Here is an 18,011-nt window from a genome sequence, read left to right as displayed (position 1 = left end):
TGATTGATTTTGAAATGTTTACAGATGTGTCGCCCATCAGTGGGCTGTCCTCTGTACTTGAGAGTGGGCCACCATCCCCAGGATTTGCCTTCGTCATTCCCCCGTACATCCTGTATCTTACCCCGCACCTCTGGAATCGTCATCTCTCCACCAGGCAGAGGTTCTGAAGGCCGGGAACTGTGTCCAGGGGGAGTTGCCCTTGTGGGAGAGCTTTCAGCAGAGGCTAGGTGGCATCTGGCTGGGACAGGTAGCAGGGGTCATCAGGTTGAGGGTTGGGCACCTCTATCTCCTAGATCGCATTATTTCTAGGGTTTGATTTATATCTAGGTTTCAGGATGTTCTAGATCTTTATCTTAGTCTGGGAATGGTGGGAATTCTCCCCAAATCAAAGTTTCCAGGTGCCAGCCCAGGGCCGGCCCTGCAGGTGGGCCTTTCTAGAGACGGCAGCCTCAGCCTTGCCACGGCTAGTCTTTTCTGCACACCCACCTTTCCCTGCCTCTGTGCCACAGGCATAGGGCATGTGCCCACTAGCCCAGCCTCGGGCTCCGGGGAAATTACACATTGCTCTGCCTCACTGCACAGCTGAAGGCTCGGCTTTAGGATATGAAAAGACCCTGAGCATCATGATCAGGGTAAAGCTGCTGCTCCCTCCAGTGCCTTTAATGTTAATTTCAGATGGACTCTGCTGGATCTTTATGTTTTATTAACAAGCAGACTTAATTTTGCTGAAGCATGTGGGAAAAATGCAGTGGCCGTGTTTTCAACCGAGTTTATTCTATTGCAGTAAGCGTCCGTACTCACAAAATAACAGCAGAGGGCAGCCTCACACCACGCATGGTACAAATCCATGGACCGTGGGTCAAGTTCAGAGAGCGTGCTGTCCACTTGTCCTGGAAATAATGACCTCTAATATCTGAGCCTTTAAGTGATTTAATAGCTGTGGGGCAAACAATGAAGGCAGATGCTGGGGAGGGTGGCCCCCTCCTTGAGTACGGAGGATCTTTCACTGCGGGGCGATGCGGCTTCCTAAGCATTTTTAAAGGACTGTTTTCATCAGAGTATTTTTATTTGAGGAAAGAAGAATTGATTATACTTATAGCCTTTTTGCTTGTGTTTTCTGTGCAATAGTTGAAAAGGCCTAAGGCTTTGGGTTGAACACAGGATTTTGAGTCCCAGCTCTGGCCCTGGGCAAGGTGATTGATTAATTTTCTGGGCCTCAGTTCCTCAGAATTACACGAAACCATGCTGTGTGGGCAGGCAGCTCCTCAGCGGCCGAGCATCAGGTGGTGGTGGCCGCATGCTTGAGTGTTGTTTTATGGGAATGAGATGAGGAGTCCTTGCTGTTGGCGTGACTTTTTTTTGCAGATAATCATAACTCATCAGGTCCTTGCCCTGTATCCTGGGGAATGATGCTTCCCCCTCCTGGCCTTCCCCATGGAGAACAGCCCTTGTGGGTGGACTAGGATCTGGGCCCATCGCAGCTGAGGCCTGAGCTCTGTGGCCCTGCGATCTTGCTCCGCAGCAAGACAGGCTCAGGATTGCAAAGCAAAGGGCCGCTTACCTGAAGTCCACTGCGGGAGGGTGGGGCGGGGGCAATGCAGACAGGCGTGACCGAGCTGTTCATGGCGGTGTCTAAACCTGCCCTCAAGCCTCTGGGGCTGTGGAAACCCAGTGAAGCAAGCCTGAGTCTGTAGTCCAGAGTAAAGCCCTTCTCTTAGCTGGTTCCAGTGGAACTTTCTAGCCTAACTATCCTCCTTCCTCCATCCGACGCTCTCAAGCCCCACTGTTCCCTACCTGTCCCACACCTTGTCCTCATGGGATCCCTTCTCCATGGGGGCTCTTGCCCCAACCAGCTCTGTTTCAGGGCCTGCCTCTTGACCTCGGAAGCTGCCTCCCAGAGCCTGATGGCAGAGGCCCCCCGGGGATCTTTCTAGATGGGAGGCCTTGGGCAGTGTCAGCCCACACTCTACAGACCGAGCCCTGTTGGCTTGCTCGGGGCCATCATCCTCTTCCAGCCTCCTGGTCTTGGTGCCCCCTTCTTATCTGTGTTCCGTCATGGTGCCTCCAATTTGCTTCCTTTGACTTCTTTCCCACCTGATGAATAGCCCAACCCCAAATTCCCATGAGCTTGTTTCTCTGCAGCCTTCAGGCTTGTTGTGACAGTTGTGTATGCTGGTGTCGAGGCGGGCAGCCCTTCCAGCTAAGTCCTCAGAACATGGTGGGAAGTGCCCCTCGCTGGGAGCTCCGAGGACGAGGCCTGGCCTACGGCCCTCTCCCCAGTGCTGAGGTGCTTATGGAGTGAAGGAGTCTCTGAGACTGGGGACCTGTAGTTTCCAGAGTTTTGACTGGTACCTTTCTTTTAATGGCCTGTGTGCCCACCCCATGCCTTTGGGCGAGGGTAAACTACTACCTTTCCTAGGCCGTGCCCCTGGGGACAGCTCTGCATCTGCAGGTTTTCTCTCTCTGCATGGTACGTTCTTTCAGGCCGGGGTCAGCACTATGCAGCATCACTTGCCTGCTCAGGTAGGCTGTGCTGGAGGCCTCAGTCTCTACAGAGTGACCACCTGCCCGGTGCTCATAAGCTAAAGGAAGCCTGCTCTTTTCTGGCTCGGATGTGCTTGGCCAGCCTGAACTGATTCCAGCAGACAGTGGGCAGAGTTCTGATCTCTGCTCCCCTGGCCAGAGCTAAAAGATGTCCCATTCCTTATTAGCTGTCCCTCTAATCCCTGCATCCCCAGCTCATCCACCTGGGTCCCTAGCAGCTTGTCCCAAACCCTGATCTGCTGACACCTGGACATGGGTGAGAAGGGTCTTGGCCATGTTGCTTCCTGAGCTGCAGCTTACTGGCATTTCCAGCCCTGTGGGACCAGCTCAGACACCGACCCTGTTTGTTTTGTTCTCTGGCTACTTTCAGGGGACAACAGATGCTTCCTGTTCTCCATCTGCCCCAGCATGGCTGTGTACACACACACGGGCTACAACGACCACTACATGTACTTGAACCATGGACAGCAGACGATCCCGAATGGACTGGTGAGCCCGGGCAGAGCATGGTGGTCTTGCCTTGGTGATGTCCCCCAGCGAAGGTGTCGACCCCGAGGCTCAATTCCACAGATCAGGGCAGGGCGCGTGGCATTCAGCTCCTCACGCACGCCGTGTCCAGTTCCTTCTGCTTCCAGGGCCGGTGCTGGGGGCAGTGACAGCTGGGCCAGGATTTCCCTTAGAGAAGGATGTGGCCTCTGCTGGGGCTTCTCAGTGGTTTGTGTGCAGATGGCACACTTGGCCCATTTTTCTGGCCCTCAGATGATTGGTTTGTAGCCTTTGTGGCTAGGCATGGTGTCAGCACCAGACCCTTCCCTGCGCGTCACTGGCCTGCCTCATACCTGGGAGTGCTGGACCAAGGGGAATGGACGGCTGGCAGCTCATGGGACAGCATGTGGGGCCCCAGTTGGAGTGACTGTGGCTCCTGTCCAGCCCTCGCTTCAGCTTGGTGACGTGGCACAGGAAGCAGGGGGAAGTGGGGGAGGCCTAGGCCGGGAGGGGGGCGGGGCGCGCAGGGAGCAGATGGGCACAGGTCCAGGCAGGCCTGAGGGCAGGAGCTGGGGCAGCATCCACGCCGAAGCTCAGCTTGCTCCTGCCAGCTCCCCTGCTGATTTCTTTCCTCTGTTGCTTGACAGAAAGCTCTTTTTTTTTCTTTTTGAGATGGAGTCTCACTCTTGCCCAGGCTGGAGTGCAGTGGCGCGATCTCGGCTCACTGCAAGCTCCGCCTCCCAGGTTCACGCCATTCTCCTGCCTCAGCCTCCCGAGTAGCTGAGACCACAGGCACTCGCTACCATGCCTGGCCAATTTTTTTGTATTTTTAGTAGAGACGGGGTTTCACCCTGTTAGCCAGGATGGTCTCAATCTCCTGACCTCGTGATCCGCCCGCTTCGGCCTTTCAAAGTGCTGGGATTACAGGTGTGAGCCACCGCGCCCGGCTGACAGAAAGCTCTTGTTGGGAAAATCCAGCCCTGTGTCTGCAGAGCTGAGGGCAGGGAAGGCTGGTCTGCTAGAGGGGCCAGTGTCCTTCCCAGGCTCACCACACTGCTGCCCTGGAGAGAGGGAGGGGCGTGGCCGGGTCACCTAGAACACCTGGCACCTTCTGGAAAGGGCGGTCTGGTGGCGGCAGGAGCGAGGGTGCCAGCCTCACAGGCAGCACCCGGCAGGCCCCGTCATCGCTCGTCATTGGCCCTGAGGGACAGAGCGGCTCCGAGTGTCAACTCTGGACAGTGTGCTCGGGTCTCTGGTTGCCCAAGGTCAGAACTAGGGCGTGCCAGGTGTTCCAGTCCTACCAGGGACCAGAGGAGGTTCTCGGCAGGGCAAGGTTGAACAGCTCAGAGCCCAGCCGTGTGACTGGGGATGGAAGGCACAGGGATTTGCTTCCGCCTCCGGGTCTGCCTCCGCATCCTGTAAGCCACACACTCAGAGCTGAGTTTCCCAGCCTGTCTCAGGGTGAGGATGGCTGCCCGGAAGCGGAGGCACTGGGGCCCCGACATGGGGGGTTTGCAGTATCAGCTTCTGTCTTCACCTCTCCCCTTATCTTAACTGGGCGGAGCCCTGGGCCCTAGAGGTCTCTTTCTGTATATATATTTAACATTTTTAATTCTCTGACGTCACTTGTGCTTTCAGCCAGCAAATCCTCTTGAGAAAGAGCCATGGGGTGGGTGTCTGGAGACATAGATGACTGTTCTAGTAACTTGGCATGGGATGCTTAAATGGCAGTAATTGATATATTTCACAGTTAAGGAAAACAAGATGATGGCTTTCACCACTCACCCGCCCTGTCTCAGGCTGGTACTTAAGGCGAGAGGCTGGCTTGTGGTATTTGATGTCCGCAGACCCTGAGGAGTCGCTGATGCTGTTCTCTGTCCTGGCTTCCTTTGCAGGGTATGGGGGGTCAGCACAATTACTTTGGGCTTTGGGTGGATATTGATTTCGGGAAAGGACACAGCAGAGCCAAGCCCACGTGCACCACGTACAACAGCCCGCAGCTGTCGGCTCAGGAGAACTTCCAGTTTGATAAGATGGAGGTGTGGGCGGTTGGAGACCCCTCAGAGGAGCAGTTGGTGAGTGGAGCCGTCCTCTGCATCCCAGGATGGACCCTTGAGCCTGGGCGCCTTTCTGCATTTTCTTACCATTACCCCTTTACTCTTCTGTCTGTAGATAGTTTATCCCAGATTTGATCCTGGCAGCCGATGCTGGCTTGGATGCCAGGAGATACATGGCTGGAAGTCTTGTCTGGGATTTGTGGGTGGCTTAGTAGAGCAGCCCTGGGAAGGGGGAGTCCCCAAGTGCGAGCCCAGGTGGCCCCTCATTCTCTCTGCCCACCTGCAAGAGGAGGAATGTCTGGGGTTCCTTGTCCTTCCCTGGTTCTGCGCCTGAGTTGCTGTTGGCCCCTGAACCTCTTGTAATACCTCCTACCCACCCAGCCATTGAATCCCAGAGTGGGAGGGCCCTTAGGGGGAACCGGAGCCCGATTCCACCCAAGGAGGCTGGACAACTAGCAGGAAGCTGCCGCCTGTTGTTGGGCCATCATGGAACACACCCACCCTTTCTTCTCTTCTCAAGGCCAAGGGCAACAAGAGCATCCTGGATACAGACCCTGAGGCCCAGGCCCTGCTGGAGATCAGTGGGCGGTCGCGCCACAGTGAAGGGCTCCGGGAAGTCCCGGACGATGAATGAGGAGCCGCCTGAGCCTTCCTGGAGCCAGGACCTGGATTCCTCTGGGTAGAGGGCACCACCTGCAGCCCCTCTTCCCTCCCGAGTGGTCTAACTGTAATAGCGTGCTGCACAGGTCACAGCCACGTAGTCCCAGATGTGCCAAGAGGACGCCCTCTGAAGCCATGTCCTGACTGATGGGTGGATCTCCCAGAAATAGATGTTTTTTAAATTTTCTTTTTTGCCCTACAGGGTCACTCTCAGGATCTCTCCGAGAAATCTTAAGTGTCAAATTAGTAACTCAGTCTTATACTTTGTTCTTTTTTACCAATGAAATCCTAAGCAGCTGAGACCTTTCAGACCCCCGCTGGCATTAGGGAATTCCGCTGGCATTAGAGAATTCTGCTGGCATTAGCGTTGCTGGGAGCGCAACTTCTCTATTGAGGAGTGGGTTCCTCCCGCTGGGTTTCACATGGCCTCACTCAGGCCATCCCTGTTAGAAGCTGGTACCTGATGGTCTGTTCTGACGGGTGAGGGACAGAGGCATCTGGATGAAAATCTCGACACTTTCTGGGAACAGCTTCCAGTGGCATGGTAGTTCTGTATTTAAAAGCATGAACTGTGTATAAAATGGGGAAATGGAGGCAGGAGACTTTGAGGTAACATGGTTTCGTGGTGGCATGAGTCCTCAGAAGGTGTTTGTAATTAAGGTTCCACACCCAGCTCTCTCAGCTGTTTTTAAATGAATGTGTGTGATGAACAGATGGGAAAGTTGGGAGATCTGTCTACAGAGAAGCAAAGTTGTGGTTCTCTTGCTAACTTCAGGGTGAGGGACACCGGGCACACTAAGTTTGGGAACTTGGTTGATAAATACGTATATGGTCCCTTCCATAAATCAGTGGTGAGTGACTGGCCTGGGTTCTAGACCTCTGGGAACCAGCACCTGAGTCACAGCTGTCTAGGCCTCGGTGCTGGCCTGGGTTCTAGATCTCCGGGAACCAGTGCCTGAGTCACGGATGTCAGTACAGCTATTTGCTCAGGGCTGCTCCCAAGGGGGTGATGGGAAATTCGGCAGTGTGGACTCACTTTAAACAAGCTCCAGTGATCCTGAAACGCTGAAGATCATGTAGGGGGGTTGTGGGGTCAGCAGAGCTGCCATCTGCCCACGTCTGGAAAACAATACACAGTGAGTCACCGGTTGGCCACGAGAACTCCCCACTTAAAGGTGCTGTGAGCTTGTCTCTAAGATACATACCTCTTCCTTTTGTCTTTTGCCGTAAGCTTTGACCTTTTGCAGATCTGATGAAAATACAACCTCTTATTGTATAGTTTGCCTTGATTATAAGCCATAGTAAATCTAGCTGTTCGCGTTTTTGCAGGCCCTGCATTTTCTACTAGGAGGTTCATCAAACCTTCCACTTAGCAATAGCCCTGACTCAGGCAGAATGCCTCGTAAATTAGCCTTCAAAAGAAAAGTGCGCGCTCAGACAGTGTGTGGAGGGGCAGGAGCATGATGCAGACAAGGACTTAGTCATGACTGATTTTCCTTAGCCAGTTTTTTTAACGGCTTATGGGGAACATTGTGATCGTCCTACCTGACGTGTTAGCAGATGTAGAATATGAGGATCCTCAAGCATCTCTACCATAAGTCTAAGGAATTTAGGTCCCTATTGTCACTTTGTTTTGGAATGTTTTTTATAAAAATGCAATTAAATACCTCACTATTAAACTGCCATGATGCCTCAGTTAAAAAAAAAATTAAATGTCCGTCAGTGTCAGTGCCTTGATGACCATTCACTGCTGCTTCTGCCGAGGCCGCCGCCAAGGTTAGGACTTGGTCCACTCACATGCTTTCCACCCTGAGCTTGCTCTAAGGAGAGTGCAGATCACGAGTGCACCTGCTTCCAGGCGGTGCACTTAGAGAAAGGGCACTGGCTCGGGCTCGGGAGCCTGGGGGATGCAGCTCTCTCCGTGGGCTTCTCTTGGTGCACGGTTCTGCCTCTGGACGCTCAAACCTTTTCAGGGTGTGTGCAGGGCTGGGGCCAGTGGACCTGACAATACCTTACCTGGCTCTGAGAAACTCGCAATCCTAGTTTGCACACATGAATAGTTCGTTCTTTTGTGAAACCAGAATGAGAATTCAGGTTCTAAGGACTGGAGGTCTCCCTACAAATGAAGACTTACCAGGGCCCTAGAAAGTGCTAGAAGGAAGAGGTTAAAAAAAAAAAAAATTGTCCGCGTTGCAAACTATTATAAGTGATTGCCACATTACAAGCTATTATTTTTTCCCACCATATTTTTTAATTAAAAAAAAAGGCTGGGGCCGGGTGCGGTGGCTTATGCCTGTAATCCCAGCACTTTGGGAGGCCGAGGCAGGCAGATCACCTGAGGTCGGAAGTTCGAGACCAGCCTGACCAACATGGAGAAACCCCGTCTCTACTAAAAATACAAAATTAGCTGGGCGTGGTGGCGCATGCCTGTAATCCCAGCTACTCAGGAGGCTGAGGCAGGAGAATTGCTTGAACCAGGGAGGCAGAGTTTGCAGTGAGCTGAGATTGTGCCATTGCACTCTAGCCTGGGCAACAAGAGTGAAACTCCGTTTCAAAAAAAAAAAAAAAAAGGCTGGGTGTGATGACTCATGCCTGTAATCCCAGCGCTTTGGGAGGCTGAGGCAGGCCAATTGCTTGAGCCCAGGAGTTCAAGACCAGCCTGGGCAACATGGCCAAAACCCATCTCTACAAAAAAATACAAAAATTAACCAGGCATGGTGACACATGCCTGTGGTCCCAGCTACTTGGGAGGCTGAGGTGTGAGGATCATTTAAGCCTGGGAAGTTGAGGCTGCTATAAGCTGTGATTGTGCAACTGCACTCCAGCCTGGGCAACACAACAAGACCCTATGTTTAAAAAAATTGTGTACCTGGTTTAGAAAAAAAAGATAAAAGGATACAACTTAAAGTCAGTCATCTTCCTGCCTCTTCTCCAGCTATTTTCCCTCCTGACAGGCAAAGGCACTGATGCAAAAATCACTCAGGTCTCCTCCCTGTGACTTGGTGCATACCTGAGCATCACCGTGTTTTACACACTGATGTGTCCCTCGCTTTCTTTTTTAAAGGGAGGTCCGTAACCACCCACCTGCCTCCCTCTTGTGTTTATGGACTGCGTGATGTCCCACCATATGGATGCTCTCGGGCCTAGCAGTCCACCCTCCGCAGCTGGGGAACATTTTGTTTGCAGCTGATCATTGTCATGAATATCATTTATGTGTGCCTTGGTGTGATGGTGTCTGTGGGATAAACTCTTAGAATTGGAATTGTTGGATTGAGAGGTATATGCCTTTTGTTTAGATATAGATGAATTAAAAAACCTCTTGAGCTCAATTTATACTCAATATACCGGGGTGCCTGTTTGCCATGTTTTCAGCAACACTATATTAAAATATGTTTTTTTAACCTGATAGACAAAAAACTATGTTTCGTTGATACATAATATTTACATACTTATAGGGTACATGTATTCACTACATACATAGACTGTAATGATCAAGTGAGGGTATTTGGGGGTGTCCATCATCTTGAGTATCCTTTCCACATTCCAAGCATTTCAAGTCTTCCCTTGTATGTACTGTGAAATACACGGTGTATTGTTGCCGACTATGGTCACCCAGTGCTGCTATGGAACATGAGAACTTATCTCTTCTAACTGTATGTTTGTACCCACTTGTGGGGCACCTGGTTCTGTTGCTGTTCACGGTGCAACTAAGTAAGCCCCACAGACCTAGGGGGACTGAACAAAGGGGGCGAACACGGGAATAAAAGACGAGACAAAAGAGTATATTTGGAAGAAGGGGTCGGGGGCACCTTGCCTCTAGTGGACAAGGCCCTCCGTATTTATTATGCAAAAGAGATAGTGAGAAACGGAGTGGAAGAAGGGGTCAGCTGCTCAGTCCGGAGTAGGCTTGCAAGACTGCATTCCTCAAACAACAGGCTCTAGATGTCGCAGTAGATAACCTCGGTGACAGGGAGTGATGGCCTCCAGCAAACCTTCTGTCAGCAGGCGCAGTCGTGAGTTTGCTCACATCCTGCATTCATGATAAACAGTTTGCTGTTTGATCATATAGCCTCCAGTGGAATGCTGAGTTGGTCACATCCCACGGGCCTTCGGCTCCCTGTACCCACTAGCCAACATCTCTTGCTCCCTCCCTCCCACCCATACATCCTTCCCATCCTCTAGTATCTATCGTTCTTTTCTCTACCTCCATGAGATCGCCCATTTTTTTTTTTGTTTGAGATGGAGTCTCGCTCTGTCGCCCGGGCTGGAGTGCAGTAGCGCGATCTCGGCTCACTGCAAGCTCCACCTCCCGGGTTCACACCATTCTCCTGCCTCAGCCTCCCGAGTAGCTGGGACTACAGGCACCCGCCACCACACCCGGCTAATTTTTTTGTATTTTTACTAGAGACAGGGTTTCACCGTGTTAGCCAGGATGGTCTTGATCTCCTGACCTTGTGATCCGTCCACCTCAGCCTCCCAAAAGGCTGGGATTACAGGCATGAGTCACTGCGCCTGGCTGCGTTCCTGTTTTTCTACAACCTCATCAGCATCTATTGTTTCTTGACATTTTAATAATTGCCATGCTGACTGGCATGAGATGGCATATACCACGTTTTCTTTATCCGTTCATCCATTGATGGATGTTTAGGTTGTGTCTGCATCTTTGCTATTGTGAATAGTGCTGCGGTAAGTGTGGGCATGCAGATATCCCTTTGACACACTGATTCTTTTCCTTTGAATAAATACTCAGTAGTGGGATTGCTGGATTGGATGATACTTAGTGATGTTGAGCTCTTTTTTTTTTTTTCATATAGCTGTTGGCCATTATATGTCTTCTTTTGAGAAATGTCTATTCATGTCCTTTGTCTACTTTTTAATGGGATTGTTTATTTTTAAATTGTTGAGTTCCTGAAGTGTTTTCCCTGTTTTCTTCTAGTAGTTTTATAGTTTTGGGTCTTACATTTAAATCTTTAATCCATCTTCATCTGGTTTTTGTAGATGGTGAGAGGTAGGGTTTTCATTCTTCTGTGTATGGATATCCAATTTTCCCAGCACCATTTATGGAAGAGACTGTCCTTACCCCAGAGTATGTTTTTGGCAACTTTGTTGAACATAAGTTGGCTATAGATATGTAGATTTATTTCTGGTTTCTCTATTCTGTTCCATTGGTCCATGTGTCTGTTTTTTTTTCAAACCAATACCATGCTATTTTGGTTACTATAGCCTCGTAATAGATTTTGAAGTGAGGTGGTGTGATGTCTGCAACCTTGTTCTTTTTGCCCAGGATTGCTTAGGCTACTCGGGCTCTCTTTTGGTTCCATATGAACTTTAGGATTTGTTTTTAATTTTGTGAAAAATGACATTTTGATAGGGATGGCATTGAATCTCTAGATGGCTTTGGGCAGTATGGTCATTTTAATGGTATTAGTTCTGATCCATGAGCATGGGATGTTTTCCATTGGTTTGTGTCCTCTTCAATGTCTTTCATTAGTGCTTTGTAGTTTTCCTTGTATAGATCTTTTACTTCTTGGTTAAATTTATTCCTAGGGTTTTTTTTTTTTTATAGTAATTGTCAATGGGGTTATTGTCTTGAATTCTTTCTCAGATATTCCATTATTGGTATGTAGAAACACTACTGATTTTTGTATGTTGATTTTGTATCCTGTAACTTTACTGAATTTATGAGATCTAATAGTTTTTTGATGGAGTCTTTCTAGATATAGGGTCATATCATCAGCAAAAAGGGACAACTTGAGTTCCTCTTTGCCACTTGGGATGCTTTTTATTTCTTTCTCTTGCCTGATTGCTCTGGTCAGGACTTCCAATATTACGTTGCATAGGAGTGGGAAAAGTGGGCATCTTTGTCTTGTTCCAGTTCTTAGAGGGGAAAGGCTTTCAGCTTTTCCCCATTCAGGATGATGTTAGCTGTGGGTTTGTCATATACGGTCTTGATTATGTTGAGGTATGTCCCTTCTGTCTAGTTTGTTGACAGTTTTTTTTTCAGGAAGGAATGTCGTATTTTATCAAATGCTTTTTCTGCATCAATTTATTAATTGATTATATCTGATCATATGGTTTTTGTCCTTCATTCTATTAATGTGATGTATCACATTTATTGATTTCTGTATGTTGAACCATCCTTGCATAACTGGGATAAATCTCACTTTATTATGGTGTATTATTTTTGTTTTGTTTTGCTTTTTGAGATGGAATATTGCTCTGTCACTCAGGCTGGAGTGCAGTGGCACAATCTTGGCTCACTGCAACCTCCGCCCCCCATGTTCAAGCGAGTCTCCTGCCTCAGCCTCCCAAGTAGCGGGGATTACAGGCACCCACCACCACACCTGGCTAATTTTTGTATTTTTACTAGAGACAGTTTCACCATGTTGGCCAGGCTGGTCTCGAACTCCAGGCTTCAAGTGATCCACCTGCCTTGACCTCCCAAAGTGCTGGGATTACAGGCGTGAGCCACCACACCCGGCCTATTTTCTTTTCTTTTCTTTTCTTTTTTTTTTTTTTTTTGATGTGCTGTTGGATTCACTTTGCTAGTGTTTTGTTGAGGATAGCTTGCTTGGATGCTAAATGGCAGCAGTGGGCCAGGTGGCTGGGCTCTTGGGCCCCTGGGCAGCCAATGTGGCATAGGAGATGGCAGTGGCAGTGGCAATGGCAGGGTAACCCTCTGGGTCCCTAGTAGTGTACGCTGGTAGTGGTGGTGGCTGTGATGAGCTGGGTGGGCCAGTCTCCAGGCCCACAGGTGGCACATGCAGGTAGATGCCAACTAGTGCAGGTAGTGGCAGGGTGGGTGAACCCAACCTCAGCAGTCTAGGAGGAGTGCTCAGGTACCAATAGTGGTGGCCTCGGCTGGGCCATCCACAGTCGTCTAGACTGTGTGTTCCAGCAGAGGGTGTGTGTATTAGTCCGTTCTCATATGCTGCTAATAAAGACATATCTGAGCCTGGATAATTTCTAAAGGAAAGGAGTTTAATTGGCTCACAGTTCAGCATGGCTGGGGAGGCCTCGGGAAACTTACAATCATGGCAGAAGGGGAGCAAACACGTCCTTCACATGATGGCCGGAAGGAGAAGTGCAGAGCAAAGCAGGAGAAAAGCCCTTTATAAAACCATCAGATCGTGTGAGAACTCACTAGCATGAAAACAGCATGGAGGTAACCACCCCCATGATTCAATTACCTCCCCCACCCAGCTCCCTCCCATGACACGTGGAGATTACGGGAAGTACAAGATGAGATTTGGGTGGGGTCACAGCCAAGCCATATCAGCATGTGTGGCAAAGCCAGGCTGGGCAGGCTTGTTCTGAGGTCCCTCGATGGCATACGCAGGCATTTCCTGTGGTAGGTGGGGAGGGGGCAGTCCCCAGGCCTCCGGTGGAATGCTTGGGTGGGAGGTAACAGCAGTTGTGCTGTGACCTTGCCACTGGGGAGGGTGAGGCTGCCTTCAGTGGCAGCAGCCCATGCCAGCGAGTGGGAACACGCACCCCACTTGCACCTTGGCAGTGGCAGCCCGCACTTTGCTGTGCCTCTGCCCTGGTGCTGCTGAGCCCCAGGCTGGTGTGCAGTCTCTTGTGGGCTGGGCTCCCATATGGTGCCTTGCTCAAAACTGTACCGTTTAAATTTTTCTTACAAGTGACAATGAACAGCCTCATTTTCCAAAAGCTTTCTGTATCATCTTTTTCTTGGTTTTCTAGGGTGTGGGTCTTTTTCTTATCGATTTGTAACAGTGCTTTTAAAAAATAAAGTAGAAATGAGGTCTCAATGTGTTGCCCAGGCTGGTCTTGAACTCCTGAACTCAAGGGATCCTCCTGCCTCAGCCTCCGAAAGTGCTGGGATTACAGGCGCAAGCCACCACACCCGGCCAGCAGTGCTTTTTATGAATGAAGTAGCATTTCCCATGTATGGTCAATGTTTTTTACAGTTTATTTGACTTTGTGGTGTTTTTCTGCCCATAAATTTTACAGTTTCTGTCATATTTGCCAGCATTTCTGCTTAAGGGTCTTAGGATTTGCCATTTGTTTAGGCAGTCTGTCTCTACTCTGAGTATTAAAAATATCATTTTCCTCTACTGTGGTTTCTGTTTTTACCTCTTAAATCTTTTATCTATTCAAAAGGCATTTATATATATATATGTGTGTGTGTGTATATATATATGTATTTTTATGTGTGTGTGTATATATATAAAAATTATATATATGTGTGTATATATGTGTGTGTGTGTGTGTGTGTGTATATATATATATATGTATATATATATAAATTTATTTACTTTTTGAGATGGAGTCTCACTCTGTCACCCAGGCTGGAGTGCAGTGGTGGAATCTCAGCTCACTGCAACCTCCGCCTCCTGGGTTCAAGACATTCGCCTGCCTTAGCCTCCCGAGTAGCTGGGATTACAGGTGCGTGTCACCACACCTGGCTAATTTTTGTATTTTTAGTAGAGATGGGGTTTCACCATGTTGGCCGGGCTGGTCTCGAACTCCTGACCTCAGGTGATCCTCCCATCTTAGCCTCCTAAACTGCTGGGATTACAGGCATGAGCCACCATGCCTGGCCTTCAAAAGGCATTTAAACATATACCCCTATCTTAGCCCAAAATAAAGTCCCATTACCTTGTATATTAAGTGGTTTGTCTTTTTCCCATTGACTTCTAATGATACTTTCTCATCAGCTGAGTTTCTGTATGAATTGAGGTCTCTTTCTCATGTTGTAATTGCTGGAGTTTGGTGATAAAAATATGTAAGAGCTGTTTTTCTCTTACTACTGCTTTTTGGAATTTTTCTGCAAATGCTTGGCTGCTTATTTTCTCCGACCTTGGCACTGTGACCACTTCTAAAAAATAGGATAGTACTTTCCAAATGGTTCTGCGTATGTTAATGTATATTTAATGCTGACATTTGGCTAATGTTGATGCTTCTATCCAAGAACAGGGACATTGAGCTTCTTAGGTAAATTTTTATTGTCATTTCTGGGACTGTCAGTGGACATTTTTCCCTAAGTGATGGTTATTTTAACATAGGAAGCTCTTGATTTTTGTAGTTTTATTCCCAGTTACCTTACTGAATTCTTTTTTTTTTGAGATGGAATCTTGCTCTGTCATCCAGGCTGGAGTGCAGTGGTGCAATCTTGGCTCACTGCAATCTCCGCGTCCTGGGTTCAAGCAATTCTCCTGCCTCAGCCTTCCAAGTGGCTGGGACTACAGGCATGCAACCACCATGCCTGGCTGATGTTTTGTATTTTAGTAGAGGTGAGGTTTCACCCTGTTGGCCAGGATGGTCTCAATCTCCTGACCTGGTGATCTACCCGCCTCAACGTCCCAAAGTGCCAGGATTACAGGTGTGAGCCACTGTGCCTGTTTTTTTTTTTTTTTTTTTTTTTTTTTTTGGAGACAGGGTCTTGCTCTATTATCCAGGCTGGAATGCAGTGACATGACCTCAACTCATTTCAACCTCCGCCTCCAGAGTCAAGCGATCCTCCCACCTCAGCCTCCCGAGTAGCTGGGACTACAGATGTGCACCACCACTCCCAGCTATTTTGTGTTTTTTGTAGAGATGGTTTCGTCACGTTGCCCAGGTTGGTCTCAAACTCCTAAGCTCAAGCAATCCACCCACCGCAGCCTCCCAAAGTGCTGGAATTCCAGGCATGAACCACCGTTCCAGGCCTCTTACTGACCTCTTTTATCCAATAGTTCTCCCCCCTTGAGCATGCATCAGATTTGCCTAGAGAGCTTCTTAAAATGCAAATTGTGGGTCTGCATTCCTGCTTCTGATGATGTAGGTGAGGATGGGATTAACTCTTGACAACCTTATTCATTTGTTTTACCATTGGATTGTTTTAAATCTCTGCTGGAAGTCTTCAAATTACTTTATGTAATATTGACCCCAAAGTATTGAAACTCTTTTGTAGTTATTTTTTTTTTTCCTTTTCTTGTGTTTTCATTTTCCTAGATTGGATTCAGTTACTAATTTTGCTTTTATATTATTTCTTCCTGCTTTTCTTCAGTATTTTTTTTTTTCAGTTTTTTGAGTTATTTTACTAAATAAAAAATAATGGAAGTAAATGAATACATAAAGCTATTACTTTTTTCTTGGGCCCTGAGTTATTTTGCAGTATTGTATAGATACTGATAGGTGTGTGTTGATCATAAGCTTCTAGATTTTCTGTGGCCTTCATTTTGATTTTCTCTTGTACCCAAGAGTTTTTAAATTTTGGTATGCTAGAGAATTTCCCCTAGTCCTGTCACTCGTCTTTAATTACACTGCATAATGATTAGAGATGTCATCTGTATTATTATTTTTTTGAGACAGAGCCTTACTTCATTGCCCAGGCTGGAGTGCAGTGGCATGATCTCAGCTCATTGCTACCTCTGCCTCCCAGGTTCAAGCGATTCTCCTGCCTCAGCCTTCTGAGTAGCTGGGATTACAGGCGCCCACCACCATGCCCAGCTAATTTTTGTATTTTTAGTAGAGATGGGGTTTCACTATGTTGCCCAGGCTGATCTCAATCTCCTTACCTCAAGTGATCCAGCTGCCTCGGCCTCCCAAAGTTCTGGGATTACAGGTCTGAGCCACCATGCCCGACCAAGAAGCCATCTATATTAGATGTATTCTTTGGAATCACTTTGAGGTTTTGTGGCCTTTCATGTGGTAAGTTAATCTCCTAATGAATTTTCTGTATCCTTTGCCTGAATTTCCCATACTGTTTCCTCTTTAAATTTGAATGTCGTGTTGGTACATAGTCTGGCCTATGGATTTTTCAGTGGTGATTATAACTTGTTAAATTTCCTTCTTGGTCTCCCTTAATGCTTTTGGCCTTTCTTTTAATCTTGTCTGATTAGACTGTGTCACCTTGGTCGTGTGTGGTGTTTGCCTTTACCTGGTGTATTTTTGCTCTATGAGTATATCTTATCTTCTTATACACTTTGAAATAATTTTAGATTCATATAGACTTACAAAAATTGTACAGGAGTTTCTGTCACTCCATGAGTGAGTGGATAAAGAAATTGTGGTACATCCATGCAGTGGAATACTAGTCAGCCATGAAAAAGAACACACACAAAACAACTTGAAGGGACCTTACAGGTATTATGCATAGTGACAAAAGCCAGTCTTAAAAGGTTCTATACCATGATTCCATTTATGTAACAGTATTGAAGGAACAACATTATAGTGATGAAGAAGGGATTAGAGGTTGCTGGGATTAGGAGGGTGTTACTATAAAAAGTAAGGAGGAGTTTTTCAGGGGCGATGGAAGTTTTGCCTCCTCATCGTAGCAGTGGTTACCTGAATTGATGTGTGTCATACAATTTCATAGAACTTGTGTTGTGGGGGGCAGGCAACCACCCTCAGACCCAGTGATTTGCTAGAAAGATTCAGGACTCAGAAACCGTTGAGCTCAGAGGGAGAGGGTGACCAGTCTCTGCAGTTGCAGCCCTGGGGCTGTTCTAATCTGTATCTTTTCCTGGTAATAGACATGGCTGTGAGCATGACAGGTGTCAGTGAGCTCTGTGTGCCTCATCAACGAATCATCCAACCTGAAGATGGTTTTGGGAAACTCTTGGACCTGCAGTCAGTATCAGAAGGCCTGGGCAGACTTGGCCAGCCACCTGGAGCACTGTGCCCTTAAACTCTGGTTTGCCTAACATCAGGTACTATGTAAAAACCAGTGAAATTGAAATAGGTCTGCTGATAACAATATCATACCAAGCTTGTTAGAACAAGTTTATCTGTGTCTTAAAAAAAAAAAAAAAAAAAAAAAAAACCTGGGATTTTGATGGTAATTGTGTTAAACCTAATAAAACAACCTGGGGAGAATTGATAGTTTTGAGACAGGCAAATAGTATTCAATTTTAAATTTCAGTTTCCAGTTGTTCATTGCTAATGTATAAAAATATGACTGCTTTTTGTGTGTTAACCTTGTATCTTGTGGCTTTACTAAACTCATTAATTCTAGGAGGGTTTTTCTTTTTTAAAAAGATTTGTTGGGATTTTCTGTGTGGACAATTATGTTATCTGTGATTTTCTCCTTTCCAGGCTCTTTTGTAATGCCTTTTAACTTTTCTTGCCATATTACACTGGCTAGGACTTCTAATACTATGCTGAATAGGAGTGGTGAGGCTGGTCACCCTTGGACCTTATCCTGTGGGGAAAGAATTCAGTTTTTCATCATTAAGTATGATGTTAGCTATAGGTTTTTTGTAGATGTTCTTTATCAGGTTGAAGAAGTTTCCTTCAATTCCTAGTTTGAGAGTTATT

The 18,011-nt window shown here is 47.6% G+C and overlaps 1 protein-coding gene across 4 annotated transcripts in view; it reads left to right on the top strand.

Moving 5' to 3' along the window:
- Positions 1 to 7,455, top strand: part of MEAK7 (MTOR associated protein, eak-7 homolog) — a 31,247-nt gene extending 23,792 nt beyond the window's left edge. For all 4 annotated transcript variants that reach the window (XM_054452670.2, XM_063654151.1, XM_054452671.2 and 1 more), the window contains 3 exons: positions 2,915 to 3,033; positions 4,926 to 5,105; positions 5,608 to 7,455. In XM_054452670.2, coding sequence (XP_054308645.2) covers positions 2,915 to 3,033; positions 4,926 to 5,105; positions 5,608 to 5,721 — 413 coding nt within the window. In that variant the 3' untranslated portion in view covers positions 5,722 to 7,455. The remainder of the gene's footprint in view (positions 1 to 2,914; positions 3,034 to 4,925; positions 5,106 to 5,607) is intronic.
- The last annotated feature ends 10,556 nt before the right edge of the window (positions 7,456 to 18,011 follow it).

Source organism: Pongo pygmaeus, chromosome 18, assembly GCF_028885625.2.
Source record: "Pongo pygmaeus isolate AG05252 chromosome 18, NHGRI_mPonPyg2-v2.0_pri, whole genome shotgun sequence".
In the NCBI taxonomy this organism is placed as follows: Eukaryota; Metazoa; Chordata; class Mammalia; order Primates; family Hominidae; genus Pongo; species Pongo pygmaeus.
The sequence above is the reverse complement of the archived record's forward strand: the minus strand, read 5'-3'. Positions and strand labels throughout refer to the sequence as shown.